This window comes from Telmatherina bonti (genome assembly GCF_933228915.1).
Source record: "Telmatherina bonti genome assembly, chromosome: 22".
Taxonomy (NCBI): domain Eukaryota; kingdom Metazoa; phylum Chordata; class Actinopteri; order Atheriniformes; family Telmatherinidae; genus Telmatherina; species Telmatherina bonti.
The window spans coordinates 33,951,484-33,971,958 of NC_136631.1; the positions used below are offsets into that span (position 1 = coordinate 33,951,484).

At 38.0% G+C, this 20,475-nt stretch overlaps 1 protein-coding gene across 1 annotated transcript in view; it reads right to left on the minus strand.

Moving 5' to 3' along the window:
* rab11fip5a (RAB11 family interacting protein 5a (class I)) overlaps positions 1-15,851 on the minus strand; it is a 36,231-nt gene extending 20,380 nt beyond the window's left edge. The window contains exon 1 of the mRNA XM_079261686.1: positions 15,198-15,851. Within this exon, the coding sequence (XP_079117812.1) occupies positions 15,198-15,574 (377 nt within the window). The 5' untranslated portion in view covers positions 15,575-15,851. The remainder of the gene's footprint in view (positions 1-15,197) is intronic.
* Between the last annotated feature and the right edge of the window lie 4,624 nt (positions 15,852-20,475).

Sequence of the window (20,475 nt, forward strand, 5' to 3'; positions counted from 1 at the left end):
TTATTTGGAACCAGTCTGCCCATTCTCCTCTGACATTAACAAGACATTATGGACCAAACTGCTGCTGTTCACTGGATATTTTCTCTTTTTCAGACCACTCTCTCTTGACTCTTTAGCAGGACCATTCAACTTGGTCCCACAATAATGTATCCCTACTTCTACACATCTGAAGAAGTGTGTTTAAGCAGGGATCGATAAAACACCTGTCGGACTGTAGTCCTTGTGCGTCCGAGTTGAATGACTCTGCCCTAAAGATGATTGTGGATGAAAATTTCAGCATATCAACATTTTCTGAAATGCTCAGATTAACAACCATGCCACGCTCAAAGTCACTTGAAACCTTTTTGTTCCTTATTCTGATGCTCAGTTCAACATCTCAACCATGTCTATGTGACTAAAGGGACTGAGTTGCAGCCATAAGATTGACTGACTAGATATTTGCAAAAACAAGCAAATCAACAGCAGTACCTGATAAAATGGCCAGTAGTTTTCATTCCTCCCAGTCTGTGCACATGACCATTACTGTACTCAAGTAGACAGATGTCCAGACATTAAAAAAAAAAAAAAAACATCGAACAGTGCTCCAGATGTGATGCTTCTTGTTTGTCAAATGCTGATTCGCTGAAAGTTATCTTAAACCTGCAGGGTTCCTCAAAACTGGTGCATTTCACTTTACTTCTGTTGTTGGGGAAAAAAAAAAAATCCAACAACCTCTTACTCTGAATAAAAAATACAAATGGAAAAGACAAGGTGTGCTTGTCAAAACACCATTTAAAAGAATAAATAAATTACATTAATAAAGAGAAAAACAACAAATGTTTAGTTTCTAAAAAAAAAAATCATTTAATTACTCTGTTTCAGCATTTTCAATTTAATCCTATTTATTAGGGCTCTGATGATAGGCTTTTGTCCCAATTCAATTCACATTTTTTGGGTGCTGATTCAATTTAAATTGTGATTCTCACAATTTTTCAATATTGCTGATTTTTGTAGATTAAAAACAAAAAAAATGTATAAAACCTTTTTTTGCTCGTCATTTTTCTTGATTTTAAATTGGAAAAAACAACACAGTAGCCAGATCACCTTTCTGCTGCTATAATGCCCAAGAATTCAAGTAAAAAGATCAATAAAAACAATAAAAATACATTTTTTTATAATGGATTATTTTTATTTATGAAAAAAATTGATATTTTTTACATAAAAATTTATTTTAAAATTGTGAAGCAAAAAGTCCTGATTTTCCCACCCCAACAACCCAACTTTATCCTTATGATCTCTTCATTTAAAGTCATCACCAATTTTATTTTTGTGGGCTTTCAAATAATGGGACAATATTTAAATAAATTAGTAAAACATTTTACTTTTATATGTTTTTTTAAAACACAAGTTCTGTTTCCTCACAACTATTTGTTTAATGGCACTTAACAAATGTCTGAACAAAGAAGTATAACCTGCCGTCTGAGACAAAGTTGTGGACCAGAACTAGCTGCCTATTGCACAGAACAAATCTGCTAAAAGTTATTATTTCAACGTCCTGTTAGGTTCCTATTTGATTACAGAGGAAAGTTTCCTGCTGCAACAACGCTGATGTAACTGTAGGCTGCAGAGAAGAAAAAACTCAAGTTCACTCCACAGGCTGTTACGCAATTATCATCCTCCTGCTGCTGACCTCAAGTTCAGCCCTGAAAACACGGCAACACCCAACGAAGAACAGCAAAGAAAACAATTAGTAAACAAACAACCTCCCTGCAGTCCAACTCTAATATAGAGCAGCAGATGGAGGAAAGAAATGCCACCGCCTTTTAAAGCTCTGCAGGAACAACAAACTTTACCATTCATACAAAAACAACAAAGACATGCCATATATTTCTTAAAACAATCCAGATATCATTGTACATGTGAAAAAACACAGGAGGAGGAGGAGCAGCCCTCCCATGTTTAAGTACAGACAATATACGCTGATTTTGTTTAACAAATCAGCTCGTCTCAGGCTGTATGTCTCTAATCCAGATATAGCCTATTTACTGTGCTGTATTTTATTGAATTAAATCCTATTACTGGATTACTGAGCTACATGTTAACAGCTTTGAACCTGCCTTTTCTTAACATAAAGAGGCATTCGAGCAGAAAAGATTTCCGTGCAGGCTCTCATGGAACCTAAAATGTATGTTAGGTGTAGACTCGAATTTCACATCGATGCTCCAACAATAGTATCAGTCCTCAGCCTGGCGTGTCAGCCAACTCCCTGTAGCCAAGGTGGGGTTCACATTCCACATGCAGAAAGAGGGAACTATGTAAGGGTATTCCCTTGCATAAAAACAAAAAACCTTACTATTACTACTACTACTACTGCAACAACTACCACTACTTTAATTTTCCCACTGTCCAAGAAAAACGTCAAACTATAAATTAAAACTTCTGAAAAGTTTAATTTTTTACCTTATCTTACCTCTTTATAACACTAAAACAAAAAAAAACTAAGTAATTTTTTTATTTCTCTTCTTGGTTTTAGAATAAAATATCTCATTGAGTAATGTCAATGTTAACACGGTACATAGAAAATAACGATAAGACAAAAGCCGGAAAATATTACTGATGCATAAACCATATCCTCCTTATGAAAATGATATACAGAAGTACTATGTGTGCTTGTGTATCTGTGGCTCATGTGCACAAAAGAGCTCGACAATAACTCATGTGGACGTGAGATAACACAAAAAAAGTCTAATTTCAGAAACTGAACCACAGACAAAAGCAGCAGCCTACATTTTAAAGCCCACGTACTGTGGCAGAGCAGTTTGTTACCAAAAAGGACCCAGTTTCTCAAAAGCAGCATCCCACACGGAAACCATATATAAGGCTATTGATGGTGGCGCTTTTTGGGTTTTCAGCATCAAATAAAATGCTTAAAACCCTGAAATGCTCTTTGGGACAAATGTGCCATAAGAAACTAGATCATCTACCTGCTTTTCCTTTTTATTCTTATGAGTCGATTTGTGCAGAGTTTTACATAAACAATCTCATTCCACAGGTTCAGAGCATGACTGCATATCTGCTTCCACATCTTAGAAAAAAAAAACAAAAAGCAGGAAATCACAATACCCCACCCCATCTCCTCATCTCCTCTCCCGGGGACACAGTGGAGGAGGCTGGACAAGTTTTCTGCACCTGAAAATGATGCCTTATTACAGACTACGTGTACCTCAGTCCAACAACATTACAAGAAAATACAAGACAGAAATGACAGTATAAATGGGCCATCCTCAACCTACTTTATCAGGTATGAGATGTGAGACTCTGTGGGGCTCTTTAAGCCTGGGTTGTATCAGGGCCAGACAAAAGACAGAAATAAAACAAGTTCAGAGGGTGCAGAAGCTGTGTCAGGTTTTAGTCGTGTACTTTATTCTTAAAAAATGTGAGTATAACGTACTACTCTGAGTTACACCAGAGGAACTTTAGGTAAGGCACAGCTTCCAAGACTTATCTCACTGCTACTTTATAAAACACAATGGCTTGAGAAAATTGTTTCTAACCACCAAGTATCTTGATTTATGCTTCTTTGCAAGATTAACCCAAACTGGCAGAGATTGATTAGACACAAAAACAGCTAATAGCAACACAGGCACAATTCTGCTATATGTTTATTAACAATCTGAGAAAACCTGGTGAGCTAAATGAAAAGAAGATTTAATATTTTTATTCATGATAAAATGACATCGATACATAATTGTTGCAGTCTACATCCCATGTACATTCGCTCGCACAAGCTACAATCCTAATATAAGCTATGAAACAAACTAAATGGAAGCTAGGACACAAGCTCCCAAGTAAGCTAAATTTCAAGCTACAACAAACTACCACACAAGTTACAAATGACAACCCAAGCTACTAACAGAGGCTACAATGTATAACTACGGCCAAACTACAACACAAGTTACAGTTCAAGACTTAAACTGTACCTCATGTTGTGGTTTGTACCTTGTGTTGTAGATTGTAGCTTATAGCTTGTGTTGTAGCTCAAACTGTACCCGATATTGTAGCTTGTAGCTTATGTTGTAGTTTATAGCTTGTGTTGTAGTTTATAGCTTGTGTTGTAGTTTATAGCTTGTGTTGTAGCTCAAACTGTACCTCATATTGTAGCTTGTGTTGTAGCGTGTAGCTTGTGTTGTAGCTTGTAGCTTATAGCTTGTGTTGTAGATCAAACTGTATCTCAAGTTGTAGCTTGCAGAAAATCTTATAGTTCAAACGGTACCTCATATTTTAGTTTGTATTGTGGATTGTAGCTTATGTTGTAGTTTATAGCTTGTGTTGTAGTTTATAGCTTGTGTTGTAGCTCAAACTGTACCTCATATTGTAGCTTGTGTTGTAGTTTATAGCTTGTGTTGTAGTTTATAGCTTGTGTTGTAGCTCAAACTGTACCTCATATTGTAGCTTGTGTTGTAGCATGTAGCTTGTGTTGTAGCTTGTAGCTTATAGCTTGTGTTGTAGATCAAACTGTATCTCAAGTTGTAGCTTGCAGAAAATCTTATAGTTCAAACGGTACCTCATATTTTAGTTTGTATTGTGGATTGTAGCTTATTTTTCAGCAAAAACTGTACCTCATGTTGTAGCTTGTAGCCTGTGTTGTAGCTCAACCCGTACTTCATATTGTAGCTTGTGTTGTAGCTTGTAGCTTATAGCTTGTGCTGTAGCTCAAACGATACCTCATGTTGTAGTTTGTAGCTTGTGTTGTGACTTGTAGATTGTGTTATAGCTCAGATTGTCCCTCATGTTGAAGCTTGTTGCTTGCATTGCACCTTAAAGTTTAAGCTGCAACTTCAACATGAGGTACAGCTTAAGCTTCAGCATTTCACCAATAATAACCACATGCTGTTTGGTCAATATTTTCAATTTGGATCAATGCAACTGGTTCATTTAGTCAGCGTTTAGTCATTGTTACACCCATATTTTATGCAAGTAAAAAACGTAATAGGTTAGTCCAACTGTAAATTTGATCAACAACTGAGCAGAAAAGTTACCAAATGGCATAGATGTAGGATGTTACATGGTGGCAGGCTGTCTCACTGACTGTCTTAGGAAAGGTGTCGAGTAAACAACTGGATCTGTTTCATTTGTTACAAATCAGATACTTCACCATTACATGTTTTAATAAATAACGTCAACTGATCCTCAAAATAGACTTTGTGTAATGCTGGTCACATGTCCTGGATTCCTGTTCTGTCAGCAGCAACAGCAGACAGGCTGCAGGATCAAAACTACATTCCACATCTGGATGTGATGATCTCAAATCTCACCACCAACTTCCCTTCGAAAACTTCCACGCAGCTTTGGGTTGGAACTTAAAGGCACGTATGGCCAGGCACATGTCAGGGATCTGTAATAAATAATCCCAGAAATGTCTGCTTGTTATGGAAACAAGTACTTTCAAAAACCTAACACACAACAAAAATATTTAATAATGGACTAGAAATCTATCATTTAATTAAAATGAAAATAAAGACTTTACAGGCCAGATGTGAGAGCGGTTGGGGTGCTTTAAAGCTAAAATATAAGAAAAAATTAAATAAGAGTTTTTTCCCCAAGGACAAACTTTGTAATTACATTGCAAAATGAATATTATTGCTTGCAGAAGATAATAGATGGTCATGCTATTATTACTGTGTCAGATCAATGACCACAGAATAAAAAACACTTGATTAAAAAACATTTGTAGCTCAGCAGTTAACATGAGTGCTGAGTACTGAAATACTGCTATATGCCCACTGAAGAAAAGCTGAGGGTTTAAAAGGTACGGACCCCTAAAGCAACTGCTCAGGCAGCACAAAAGCAAGGTGCTGCAGATAAAAAAAAATGGTCTGAAAACCAGCAAACAATATTTTGTGTGCTTATGGAGCTTGCAACAAATAATTCTGCACAATCAGCTTTCAAACGACTGAGTTGGTTTCTACAACTCAGTCAAGGCCCTCTTCTGAGATCTTCAAGGACAATCTGCATTACAACGGAAAAGTCTTGTGTTCACCAAAGTAACTAAACAAACAGCACATCAAAAATCTGACAAGCATAAAAACTGTGCAAAAATACTTAATTTCAGGAAATCTGAGGAAGTTTTTTCATGTTAGATTTCATCAAAATGTACTTAATTTATGTGGTATGACTGGGCAGTCTGACATTTTGTAAACCGATCTGATGGAAACAAGCGTTTATTTTCAGCTATAAAATTCAGAAGACTGAAAGGGATCATTCATGGGCTGACACGGGGAAGCACCAGAATGTAAGGGGGTGGGGGTATTATTATGATGATTTATAGGGTTATAAGTGGGCTATTATAATGATTTAAAGTCAGTTAAAATACACAGGCACTAAATTCACTTTGAGCTGCAAATATGACACGAAGGAATCTGGAAATTATTGTCAATTTCATAATTAAGGTGAAGCATGCAGCATTTAGCAGCTCATATTAGAATTTGTCATTTTATTTACTCTTCAATGTAAATAAAATCCTCATGTTTCTAGCCTGGTTTTGGCTTTGTTCCCCCATCACATAGTAGAATATGAAACTTTTATTTTTGGTCTGGTGGGTACATTGTTGGTAGTTCCACAAATCCAAAAATGACTACTTCTTTTATTTTTTGTTTGTTTTTAAATTCTACCTCAACTACGGTTCAAAACATAACAAGCTGATCCCATATGACATGAAAATGATGGAGACCAGTCATTGATCACACAGAAACATTACCAGTGTGTATAGTTGAACTGTGCTGTAACATGTAATGGAAAATGCCATTAGACTGGTCAGCAGAAGGATCAATAATTCTCTGATTTGAGACAAGCCATGCCAGCTATCAGCAGGAACAATGGAAGTTTGTTTCATGTTGATGATAAAACAAAGTGATAAAAACCTAAGCAGGATTCTTTTTTTTTTGTTTGTTTGCATTATTACACAGATAAGGATATTTACAAGAAGTTATTTATCGAGCCAATTATTACCTGTGTTCTTATTATTCTTAGCTAATTTTCCCACAAGGTATCAAGTCTATCAACCCAAGTTTTAGGCATCAAATACTTTCTTGTAACAAGTTGGAAATAAATATTGGAAAAAAATGCTCCACTAAAAGGAATCTAATCCCTTTTCATTAATTAGATCCAGAAATTATGTCTGCATGGTGGCATAGTAGTTAGCATTGTGGCCTCGCAGCAAATAGTCCCTGGTTTGAGCCTCGGTGGGGGAGCAGTTCGAACAGTGGCCTTTCTGTGTGGAGTTTTTATGTCCTACTCGTGTAAGCATGGGTTCTCTCCAGATACTCTGGCTTCCTCCCACCATCCAAAGACATGCATGTTAGGTTAACTGGTTACTTCAAACTGCCCTTGGAGTGAGTGTGAGTGTTAATGGTTGTCTCCTTGTGTTGGCCCTGTGATGGCCTGGAGATCTGTTCTAGGTGTATCCTGCCTCTAGCGCCGTGATTGCTGGGATAGGCTCCAGCTTCCCCAAAACCCTTAATTGGACTAAATAATTAAGAGAATGGATGGATGTATGGATGGATGGACATTGTGTTGTGGACTCTGGTAAGATCTTTGCACAAAAAAACTACATACCCATCTAAAAGATGGACCTCGGTATTTGCATTTCAACTTGGAATTGAGTTAAAGTGCAGTACCTCTGATGGCCACTATCATTTCTTACTCCGGTAGACTCTAATTTAAAAAAAAAAAACCAAAAAACTCCACAACAGTAATTTTTTTTTTTTGTTTGTTTGTTAATTTGTTTTTCCTCAGGAAAATAGACAAAAAATTGTGCCAGACTATCTGATCTGTGCCATCCCCCTTTTTTGGAACCCTTCTGTTTGGGCTCCTATCTTACAATCTTAACCATGTAGGGTGGAGCTTGACGCTCCACTGGTCCAATCCACTGATTTGTGGAAAGAAATGCCTCTTCTCATGAACCAGTAACACCATTAACTATTTTGTGATCTTTTTTGTTGTTGTTTAAAGCCACATGCCAAGTAGAAAAAACACAAACTGCTGGATGTCCACCACTCTCATCCTTTGTTTCTATGTTGCAATCTCCATTATTATTCAAGGAATGTGTCACAGCGCAGTTATCTCTCCAGCTTATATCCTGCTTACCCAGTAAAGGTACACTTGGCTGTGGAAACACAATAGAGATCAGGGTTTACCAAAGCAAACCACACCACCCATCCCAGCCAAGATCCCTTGATGGAAACAGGACGCCCGCCTCATAAAATACAAATCTGTTACTTTTTATAAACTTAAACTTATTTTCAGTTGACATTATTCCTAAAAGATGTACATTTTTGTCCAGTGATGTTTCAAGCACCTCCCCATTTCCCAAATATGGGTATTTCTAGCTCCCAAAATATCAACATATTGACCAAAAACTTCCAAATTTGAGGATTCAAAACCATACAATTAATGCCACAGGGTGACATCGCGGCTACATCCTCTTCTTCATTTTTTTCCCCACTATGTTCCTTCTTTTCAGTCCTTAAACACTCTGTATGTAACACACAGAAGAGCACAGAAAGATATAACATTACCTGCACTCTGAAGAGATATTGCACTTTCCTTACTACATATATCTGTTTTGTAAAACTGATAAGAGATGTGAGATGCAGACATATCACTTCAACATGACTCAGGAAAACGACTAAGAATGAGTGGAATGTTTGAGACTACATATCCTGCTTTCTAAGTCATGGCAATAAAATTTAATCTGATATATCTCTACTGAAAATGTTTAGAAAAACCAAAGCTACATTTATTTTATCCACTCTGGCTTTCCAGGTCATGCCGTTATATAACCTATAATGCCCATTAGACTATGTTCTCGCCAGGCTGCAGTTACTATTGACTGTAGGGGATTTTTCTGGATGTACATCGCAGACACACACTTTCTGCTTCACTCAGCAGATGGAGGTTCAGCTAGCAGGCATTAAAAACCATCCCTGTTTGCTTCCAACAGATATACAACAGCTTTGGGACTGAGACAGAGATGTAATAAAGTGACATAGTAAAATGCTAAATCTAAATGATAATATTAGAGCCACCAGCTAATTCAGTCCAGAATTTCAGCCCTGCAGCATCAAAAAAGAAGAAAACAGCTGAAACATGATACTGTCTTGGGATTGAACCAGATTAAGAAGAAAAACTGTGTGGAACACATAATATTCATTGAAAAACAAAGCAGAATGAATACTCTGCATGGCTTGCATGCTACTATGTGTTTCTGTGGCTTCTTCCTGACAGACACTGCAGGGGAATTCACCTGACGCCCACCTTTCCAGTAAAGCTGCTCTGTACTAATAATTCAGTATGAAACAGTTTGAACCCATTTGAGGGCAGTTGTTGATCTGGCTTTAATAAATGACTTTAACGGAGGAGATTAGATGGCTAGTACTGTTTGTGTGTTTGTGGGTATATGACTGAAAAGGTTGAGGACAGATATGCATTCAAATTTACCCGAGTTGGTCTATTTTCTTTTTATCTTTTAAAGGTAGAGCACACCCAAAAGACTCAAACTGTGGTGCAGAGTTGCATGTAGGGATGCACCAATCCACTTTTTGGGAGTTCCAATCAGATACAGATATCTGAAATTTGAGTATCTGCAGATACCAAATCTGTTTTTGTGAACATTATTGTGACTACTTTTTATTATTGCTGTTATAGATGTGTAGGATTTCATTGGCTTGTAATAAATTACCCACCCTTTCTTAAGTTACCCCACGAATACAAATATAATAACATTACAGATCTAACAATTTGAACAAGTTTTATTTTGATTTGGAACATTTTACCTAAATACAGCTATACTTGTGCAATTTTGCAACAAAGATCTCGGTTTTAGTGTAATAAAAAAATGTCACATTCAAGGCATTTATTTCTTTTAAAACACGTCCTAAGCATGTCATCAAACATATCTGCGCTGGCTTGATTAGTGTGGTATTGGGTATCAGTTGTGGTATCGGTACACTTATTAATACCAAGTACGAGTAAACACACATAGTAATGAGCCAATACCAATACTGATATTGATATCGCTGCATCTCTAGTTGCATCGCTTTTGCTACAAGTTTCCAGACCTCTGCTTTTGATTTTAACATTGGTTAAAAACAGATATTTTCTATTTACAGCAAAACCCCCCGATAAAGTAGAAAATCGCTGCATTTTAAGATAACAGTCGAAATGCATATCAACACATTGGTATGACATCGTGCACATTCATAACCATGAAATCTTTCAGATTTTTTTTTCTTTTTACCTATATGCAACTGATCACACTGAATACACAAATATTTAAAAACTTATTTTGTTTATTAGCTTGTTTCTGCAAATATATAATTTTGAATTTGCTGTCTGTAACAAATTCCTTAACAGCGGAGACAGGGGCATGTTTACCCCTGTGTTACATCACCTTTCCTTTTGACAACACTCACTTGGGAACTGAGGACGCAAATTAGTGAAGCTTTATAAGTCAAATTCCTTTACATTCTGGCTTGATGTAAGGTCTGAGGTCTCCGTTGTGGTATTTTGCACCACATAATTTTAATGGAAGACGGGTCTGGACTGCTGGTGGGTCAGTTTGGTACCAGTACTCTTTTAGTATGAAGCCACACTATTGTAACACCTGAAGAATGTGCTTGGCATAGTCTTCCTGAAATACGCAGAAAAAGACATAGCTTGGATGCAGCATATGTTTCCCTAAAACCTGTATGTACCTTTCAGGACTTAAGGAACCTTCAGCGATGTGGAGCCTACGTATGCTAAGGGCATTAACACACCCCCATACCATCACAGATGCTGGCTTCTGAAGTTTGCTCTGATAATCGGGACAGTCCTTTTCCTCTTTTGTCTGGAGGACACAACTTCCATGACTTAAAAAAACTATTTGAAATGTGGACTCATCAGACCACAGCACACTTTTCCACTTTGCATCAGTCTATCTCAGATGAACTCGGGTCCTGAGAAGCTGGCAGCATTTTCTGGGTCTTCTTGATCACAGGCTTCGACTTTCCAACATGAAGTTTGAACTCACACATGTAGCTGTAGTGGCAAACTGTGTTTCCTGACGATGGTGTTCTAAAATGTTCCTGAGTCACTTTTTAATGCAATGCTAACTGAGAGGTGGAAGGTTCATGGACATTCAATGTTGGTTTTAGACCACAGGTGTCAAACTCCAGTCCTCGAGGGCCAGTATCCTGCAGGTTTCCATGCTCCCAACACACCTGATCGGAATTCAGAAATAGTTTGACAAGAAGCTGCTGGATCCATTTAATTTGAATCATCTGTGTTGGTAGAGGGAAACAACAAACACCTGTTGGATACTGGCCCTCGAGGACTGGAGTTTAACACCCCTGGTTTAGACCTTGACACTTAAATGCAGATATTTTTCCAGATTCTCTTAAAGCTGGGGTAGGCATTGTTGGGGAACTAGCAAGATTTTAAAGTGGCATCCTGTCTAGGCTCCTCCCCTTCCAATCAATAATCTGTTTGAGACACGCTCAGCCACCCGCCCCACACAACATCCCCCAACCGGACCTGAACTTGTACATCGCAACAGAAGGCTTTTTCCACTAATGATAATGTAATAATAAAGTGAAAATTAGTAAATAAGTTTCTGGTTACCTTCAGGCAGTAAAAATACTTGATTAGAGTTAAAGTAGCTGTCATGATTAGGGCTAAGGGTTCAAGATAACTCAAAAAGTTATTGACTAATTTTCAAAAAAGGAAGAACGGATTTAATTGTGGTGGTGATCCGGGTCACCGTTTGGATCCAGGAACTTTTTAAAGGCCTAGGTGGAGGTTTGCACTCTGAGTGTTTTTCTAGTTCATAATGTCACCATCGTCATGGACATCCATACATAGTTTCTCTCATGACCACTAGGCGCAGCATATTCTCAGCACATAAAGGTTTTATCAACAAGCATGAAGACAAGCCACATGTTTTCGGGCTACAGCCTTGTTTGCTTAACTTTTTTTCCTAGTTTAATTTGGATGTTCTGCATTATAATTTGTATCTGATTGCAGTACAAACCCAGAGCTTTTTTTTTAAGTAACATGAGTAAAATATTGCTTATATAAGCCAAAAGTTTAAACAAAACACAAAAGGACTGATAGTTTCTCAAGTCAATTTGTGTCATTTGTGCTTGAGAGTTTGTATTATCGTGAAAAGCTCAAGTTTCATCTCAACAATGAAGGAGAATAGCAGAGTGGAGTCAAGAGGATCATATAAACATTAGCAATGTAATATTTGTCAAGTCTTTTCATCTTATAAACTTGGCTGATATAAACAGAGTTGTAGACGTGAAAGAAAGATTTGTTGGATTTCTGTATCACTCTGCTACTGTGAACAGTGACGTCAAAGAAATTTTAATAAAAGACTCCAGGAAAGAGTAGCAACCACTGAAAAGAGGGAATTCTACATTTCCTATTAAAGTAGAATCACTGCTGTCTCACAAAATGTTAGCACTGGCAACATTTTACACAGATATTGCTGTGAACATTGCATATTCAATTAGCTAACATTAAGCCTTTCTTCTATTCCAACAAAAAGTTTTGCCTTCAATCATTTTCCAAGAACTTAATATAATGAGATTAACAGTTATTAATAGTTTTCCACTTGTACCAAACACAACCAACTGGTATGTAGCCAGAGGTGCAATACTTTCAGCTCACATTAACAGCACAATGAATTATTTCCTCACTTTATGAAAAGCATGGTAAGAATTTTTAAGAATAAAAGTCAATTTCTACATAATTTTCCTATTTTTTTAAACAAAAAGAATACTGTTTAAGATATGTTGATATTTTTAACCAATTCTAAAGACGTGTGCTGACAGAAAGAGGCAAAGAAATTTTAGAGATGCTTAAACTTGCAGCTTGTTTTTGTGTTTATGAAGTAAAACTTATTTAATTCCAACTCATACATTGATGCCTGTATCAAGACATTGTTCATCTCCAGTGGTGAAGTTTCAGTTCGATCCAGGATTTTTTTTTTTTTTTTTTTTTTTTTAAAAAAAGGGGGTTTACATGCATGAAGAGCATTATGATAAGTGTTGCTACTGGTAAACCCAGATTGACTGAATACCACATGGAGACACTGAATGTACCAAATCACCAAACTGCTGACACACCAATACATGCTGGCTCTAACCTTCAAGTGACCATCTCCAACAGGGCCCATAGGAGGAGACTGGCTCCATTTTTCATCTCGAATTCACAGCTATATCTGAGTGAAAGGACAGCCAAATCTGGGAGTTACTCATATCATCACAAAAGATGACAAGAATATTTTGGTTGTTCATATTTGTTTATATATGTCAAAACGTCTGTTTTCAAAGACAAGTTTTCCTGATATTTTACAGTCCTACTCTGATCAATATATAATTTCAAATGCCGTTTAACCCTGCTGACATTCTATCAAAAAGAGTTTTTATATTTTACGATGTTCAAAAAGTAATGGAAATTTAATTCTGACTTGGTGTGACATTGAGATTATGTCCAGGTTTTTATTGGCACAGTCTCTGAGCTGACTGCATTTCTTGGTTAGTTGTTGAAATTTATGCCCTTCATGCAGCTAAACTTATGACAGGAGGGACGGAGAATAGAATAGAAAAAAATTGAAAATCTGGATCTTTTGCTTCACAATTTATAATTCGATATTTTTGTTTAAAAGAAATCGATTTTTTTTTCAAATAAATAAAAATAATCCATTATCAAATGTTTTGTCATTTTCTTTGTTTTTATTGATCTTTTCACTTGTCTTTTTGGGCATTATAGCTGCAGAATGATGGTCTGGCTACTGTGTTGTTTTTTACTAATTTAAATGAGGAAAAATGACGAGCAAAAAAAGTTTTGTAGATTACGTATTTTAAATCAAATAGGCTCTAATAATGTCTCAGTTCTTCCTAGCTTGTAGAAGAATGAAGTTAATTGGGAAATTAACACCTTTTGTTACTTAAGTGTAATGATTATGATTCGAAAATCGGATCGATTCTGAATCGAATCGTCACCCCAAAAATTGGAATCGAATTGAATTGTGAGTTATTAGTTTCGCATCCCGTTATGACAGGCATGTATTAACGTACTAATTTCCATAACAGTTATTTTGCAACCCTCTTTTACTGCAGTGACATCTTTGTGTAATACTGTAATGACTTTTAAATTGTTCCTAAGAATGTAAATCCCAAGTTACAAGTCAATCACAAGTCACAAGTACGAATCATACAACATATCGATTCACTGGAGAAAAACTGGATGTTTGCCGATATCATAAAAACTGCCACAAAACTTATTTTGATTTGTTTAAAAAACCAAGGGTTGACATAAGATGTAACATATAACATGACGATTTAAAAGTCATCACAAAAGCAACTAAAATATTAAAAATTGTATTCTGAATTAAAAACAATCTGTTTTGAAGTTGAAAAACATCATCATTAAACTCTTTATTCATAAAACCTAAAGCCCGGATATGCTGAAATTCCTTTATAGTCCGAATGACAACATTTTGATGAGTTTCTTTACAGTCAAAACTTTAATTTTCCTTAGCTACCAAAACTCCACGTTTTTAATGCAACAAGGCCAGGATCATTCTTTGGGATTATTCTTGTAGCTCAATACAAATGGGTTCGGATGAAGGATATGTTGGTGCACAAAAAAACTTTATAATCTAACAACCCTCAGCTCTTTTTATTCTTCTCAGGCTTTTGTAAAACAACATATAATGCTAAAAATACCTTGTAGCTTTGGGATCATGAAACTGTTAGCTAATCCCTGGATTTGGGACAAGCATTAATCCCCCCCTCCCCTGCTCTCCAAATGTCTCTGCCAATGGGAAACAACATTTTTAAGAGCCTACAAGAAGCATCTATTGTAAAAGGAAGATGTGAGGGTTTCTAGAAGTTGTCAGGAGCCTCTGTGAGGAGTGTGATGGTTGGATGAGCTCTGAGTTAGTTTTAGTGTATCTGTGGGAGGAGGGAGGGTGTGTCTGCAGGGCCCTGATGCAGCACCACAGATTTGACAGCTGTGTTCATGTCTGGTAACAAACTGTGTAGCAAATAAACCAGCAGATTAGAGGAGAAACAAGCCCCCTGATGGGTTCACCCAACTGGAAAACAAATAGAACAAAATGGCACGTGAGGAGTCCTGAAAACAAACACATGTAAATAACACAAACTTACTCGTTTTTCAGGCATCTACTTTCGTGAAACACTTTATCCAGCTGGATCACGGCTTGTCCGAGAAACGCGTCCTGTCCGATGAGCGCCCGGTGCATGACGGTGAGAATCAGCTCCTTGCTCCCGGCTGGGTATCCACTCCGCCCGCCGTTCTCCAGCACGCCGGGCTGCAGCTCGAACGAGCACTCCTCCTTCCACTCCGGCTCGGTGGTCTTCTCCGCCACGCCGGTCGAGTATTTCTCCTTCCCTACCTGGATGATAGTGTACACATCGCTGGTGCCATGCTTGCCCTTGCCCCGTAAGCCCCTGCCTCTCAGCACTGTCACCAGGACGTGTGTTGGTACCCATTTCTGCTCCTCCTCTACGGTTAGCGAGGACATTTCCCCCACCCCCCTCCAGACAGACAAACCGACCGACCGACCGATGCAACCGGGGAGAGGTGGTGGTGGCGTCCGCCGCTTCCTCTCTGCTCAGGGTGCACAGTCACATCAGCTCCGTTGTAGGCGAGCGGTGCCGCATTATGGCCGTCTAACCGTGTCTGCAAAGTTGCCGTGATTGTCGGGCTGCTTTGAGCCTCGGCTGCTCCTCCGTTTGGGCAGTCTGCTCTGCGGCAGAAGCAGCGTCCGACCCCGCACGGCGCGCCCCTGCTTCGCTCCCCCTGTCGTACGGGCCTGTCTGCGGACGGCGACGTCACGCCTCTATCCTTCTTCTTCTTCTGCAGGACGAGGAAGTTCAGCTGCAACTCAACACATGTCTGCATGTGCAGAGCACAAGAAACGCCTGTGCAGGAACGCAGGGTGTGATGCTTCCTCTCGGCGTGTTGTTCAGCGAATTTAGCACCACTCCTCCCTCCTAAAGTAAATTCCGAGTCCACATTCAGACATCCTGATGAGAAAGGCCTCATTCCAGCTCCAAAACATCATTCTTTTAAAACTACAAGCCTTATTAAACTAAAGTTCTTTCCATATAAATACACAAGCAGCGTATATTTTGTGTTTAAAAGTTCTTTTAAGACAAAAGCAAGGGCATTAACATTTAAAAAGATGTAAAGAATGAAACAAGTTGTTGATATTTTTGCTGAAAAACTGACCAGAACAAATGAATGTTCAAATGAATCTATTGCTAGTGGTATGAAGCGACTGTTTTGGTTCCCTTAGAGTCCTAAAGCATGAACCAGAAGAATGATGTTTTCCAAAAACCAAAAGATTTAGCTTTATTTCTGCAAACTAATTGCACTAACTAAACCACAAGATTGAAACATGTGCTTTTGCTTTCAACCATCAATGGGCAATGTTTGTTCAGTTGTCATGGAGATGTATCATTAAAAACTGCATGAGCACAGCAGTTATGTAACTTTTTCCCCAGAGACATGATTATCCATCATTTTAATTGAAAGGAAAACAGATTGATTGCAAGATATTTGTGATTGCATTTAGAGAGAAGTCCCAAAGACTTAATAAAATGCCTGCAAAACTGGCATTCCCAATCATACTTGCTTAGTTGTTCTCAAAATGTTGCTATCAAAACACAATTAAACTCATGTTATACCACAAAAATCACCATGTTAGCATGCTAATATTATAACTGAGTTCACTGATAAGGACCACACCACAACAATTTGGGTTTACTGGTTTAATTAAAAGTATAAATGAAGTTAATGATAGATTTAAAAGTTCTGTATTTGGCTTATCATGAGTGTCTCAAGCTTCTACAGTGGTATGAGACCCAGTGTGGGTGTTTGTCTTAGGATTTCATTTCATTTATTTATTTATTTGATCCATGGAACAGTGCACAAACAACATTAACCCCGCAGGGAAAGATGCGTCATGCCAGGTTATAGCACAAGTGCTAATTTCCACCTGTAGTCCCAGAGCAGGCTGAAGATGCGTTGGGATACTTCAAGGTTATAAAAACACAACACATAAAAAAATTCCCAACATTACATACAATAAGCTTCCAATTATTAACCATAGCCTCTACAAACAAGGCTGCCACCATAGCACATTCGAAGTAATCAGTAATGGGTACAAGATGGGCCAAGAGCTGCCATCGATTCAGCAAGTGTGAAAACTCACTAAAATTTGTACATTTCAAAAGCTCCGTAGGTAACTTGTTCCATTGGTTCATTGCAACATAAGAGAATGCTGATCTTCCAAAAGCAGAGTTGAGTTTTCTTATATAGCACTCTCCCCGGAGAGATGTCCGAGTGTCTCGAGAAGAAACTTCAGAACACAGAGTGATAAAAGTCTTCAGTGGTGGAGCAACAGTGCCATGAATGATCCTAAACAATAAGCATAGATTAGAATATCTAATACAATTCTCAAAACTTAAAATACTATATTTAGTAAGAATTTTGCAATGATGATAAATTCGTGATTTTTTTTTATCATGAATTTTAAGAGAACTTTTGAATAGTGATTCAAGAGGCTTAAGAGTAGTAACACATGCCTGTGACCAAGTTGTCATACAATATCGGAAATGTCAGATGTCAGGATGTCAGAGACCCAAATCAACTGGGATGGCCCAGATGGTAGCTCAAAAAACAACAAAAATAATATGAAGAAAAACAAGAAAAGCTAAGATTGGGTGATGAATGAGAGTTGAGGAAGATGGAGGGATGATGAGAAGGAGAGGATGATGTGTGAATGGATAAGTGAATGAGGGGAGGGAGACAGGATAGAATGCTGATAAGGAAGGAATAAATGAAGACAGGGATAAAAAAAAAAAAAAAAAGGTGAGAGAATAAGACAGGCCGACCAGGTGATGACAATCGTGGGCTCAGTCCCAAAGTTAATGGGTTAACTCCGTACGTAAATTGCTTTGGGTTCAGGAATTATTTACTTTGTGATTAGTTCATACCGATGCGGCTGATGCAAAGAGTTATTAAAAACAAAGATTTCACATCAAGGCAGGGCTTTTCAGTCCAGAGGAAGCTATATAATAACAGTCCTACAGCCCCCCCCCCCCTCTCAACTCATAGACTGTAATAATGCTTCAAACTATGGCTGACATGCTTGAGCTTCGATCAAACATGCGAAAACCTGCCCTAACAAAACCGGTTTTTTTTCCCATTCTCCTTCTCTACTGGTTGCTCTGGTGGGAGAGACACATTTTTGCCAAACTGTCAGATGAATAAAGCCAACGCAGGATCCAGAAGGAGCAGCAATCATAGGGGAAAGAATTTCTCTTTATACATCAGGCTGATAATATAGTTGCTTTTAATTACTCATACTCATGTTTATCATGACAGCTTATTCATGACTGTATGCTTGAAGTGATGTTTGTGCACATCATTTCAAATTATTGCTACACATTTGACTCTGGCTTCCTCCCACTGTCTTGAGACATGCATGTTAGATTATTTGCCAAATTGGCTAAATTGCTCCTAGGAGTGAATGTGAGTGTGAGTGGCTGTTTGTCTCTGTGTGGCCCTGCGATGGACTGGCGAGCTGTCCAAGGTGTACTCTGCCTTTCACCCAAAGACTGCTGGGATAGGCTTCCCTGAATTGGATCAAGCGGTTAGGAAAATGAATGAATGAAAGAAAGAATGCTACACATTTGGAAGCTGTAGTATGTAGGTTACCTTTAGGGACAGCAGTGTAACTAATTTGACTAGCTTAAGGTCACAAGGTTGACACTGGTAAAAAAGATGAAAGGGTCAGAAGACAAGCATGTGACAAAGTCAGAAATGCCAGTGAATGTTAATGTTTATTACAATAGTTGGCTAGAAATCAGCATTATCTCAGGGAGACATAAAAAATGAGACACACATCATAATCAAAGCGTGATTGGTTTAGTGATTATAGACATTTCTGTTGTGGTAATCAGATTTACTCAGTTGAAATGAACTATCAGTCATAAGTCATTTACTGAACAGCATAGTCTGATTAAGGGTCACGGGGGAGCTGGAGTCTATCCCAGCAATCATTTGCCGAGAGGCAGGGTACATCCTGGACAGATCGCCAGTCCATCTCAGGGCAAACAAAGAGAGACAAACAACCACTCAAGCTCATAGTCACTCCTAGGAACAATTTAGAGTAACCCATTAACATGCATGTCTTTAGAACAGGGGTGTCAAACTCTAGTCCTCAAGGGCTGGTATCCAGCAGGTTTTTGGTTTTCCCTCTACCAACACAGCTGATTCAAAGCAAATGGATCCAGCAGCTTCTTTTCAACCTATTTATTAATTTTAATCTGGTGTGTTGAAGCATGGAGACAAAAAGAACCTGCAGGATACCGACCCTCAAGGACTGGAGATTGATACCTGTGCTTTGGAAGGTGGGAGGAAGTCGGACCACCCAGAGAAATCCCACACATACATGGGGAGAACATGTAAACTCCACATAGAAAGGTCACCGTTCCAGTCTACTCCCAGCCAAGCCTTGAACCAATGACCTTCTTGCAGTGAGGCCACAGTGCTAACCCCTTTGTAACGATGTATGAATGTAATTAACTATTATATTAAAACTTAAACATATGACTTCAAAATTAACCAAGGTAATCCCTTAATCAATTCTAAGTAACAGCGATATTATACCCTTTGAGCAACTTTGTTGTGTATTTTCACTTCCAATATTAAAATCTTTGTTAATGTGTAGGATGTGTAGTTCCTAAATACACTCATTGAAAACTACATATGGCATGGTTTCCACATGTTATCTTAAAGCTAATCTAGTGCTACCATATAACTAGATTAGCAATGCTACATGGTCCCAGGCTAACATTTTAACTTTACCAGCCACAAAGGGTCTAATTCTGTGCTGGAAATATGCAGCCAAATCAGATTTCAAAATGTACAAGAATCCATCTGGACCAATTGTGAACTTTTCTAAACTATTACTACAGTTCATAGTATTTTTTCTGAATGTATAGCGGATGTAAATGTTTAGTCAGCTAAAAAATGAAATGTTAAGCTGGCTAACAAGTAAGTTAGCTAGCAAGTTCAAGCTAAGCTGTCCAGCTAGCATGGTTTGAGCCAAATATTGATCATAATCGGCTCATTCTGACAATAAAAACTGAATATCTGTGCTGTAACATATGAACAGTATATTGTCTTTGTATATCTAAGTAAAAGTGCTAATTTTTCATGTAAAAAAAGGGGCTGTCCTTTAGTGCCAGCCTCTCCACCATATCTGTTTTGAACACAGGATGGTGCACATACATGGAGACTTTATCATCATCAGCTGGTGGTTTTCCACATATTTAGAGCTGAGGGTTGTAATCATAGTTTATGTTCAGTCTGTCATTATATCAAACTCTTCAATGTTTAATAGCTTTCTTA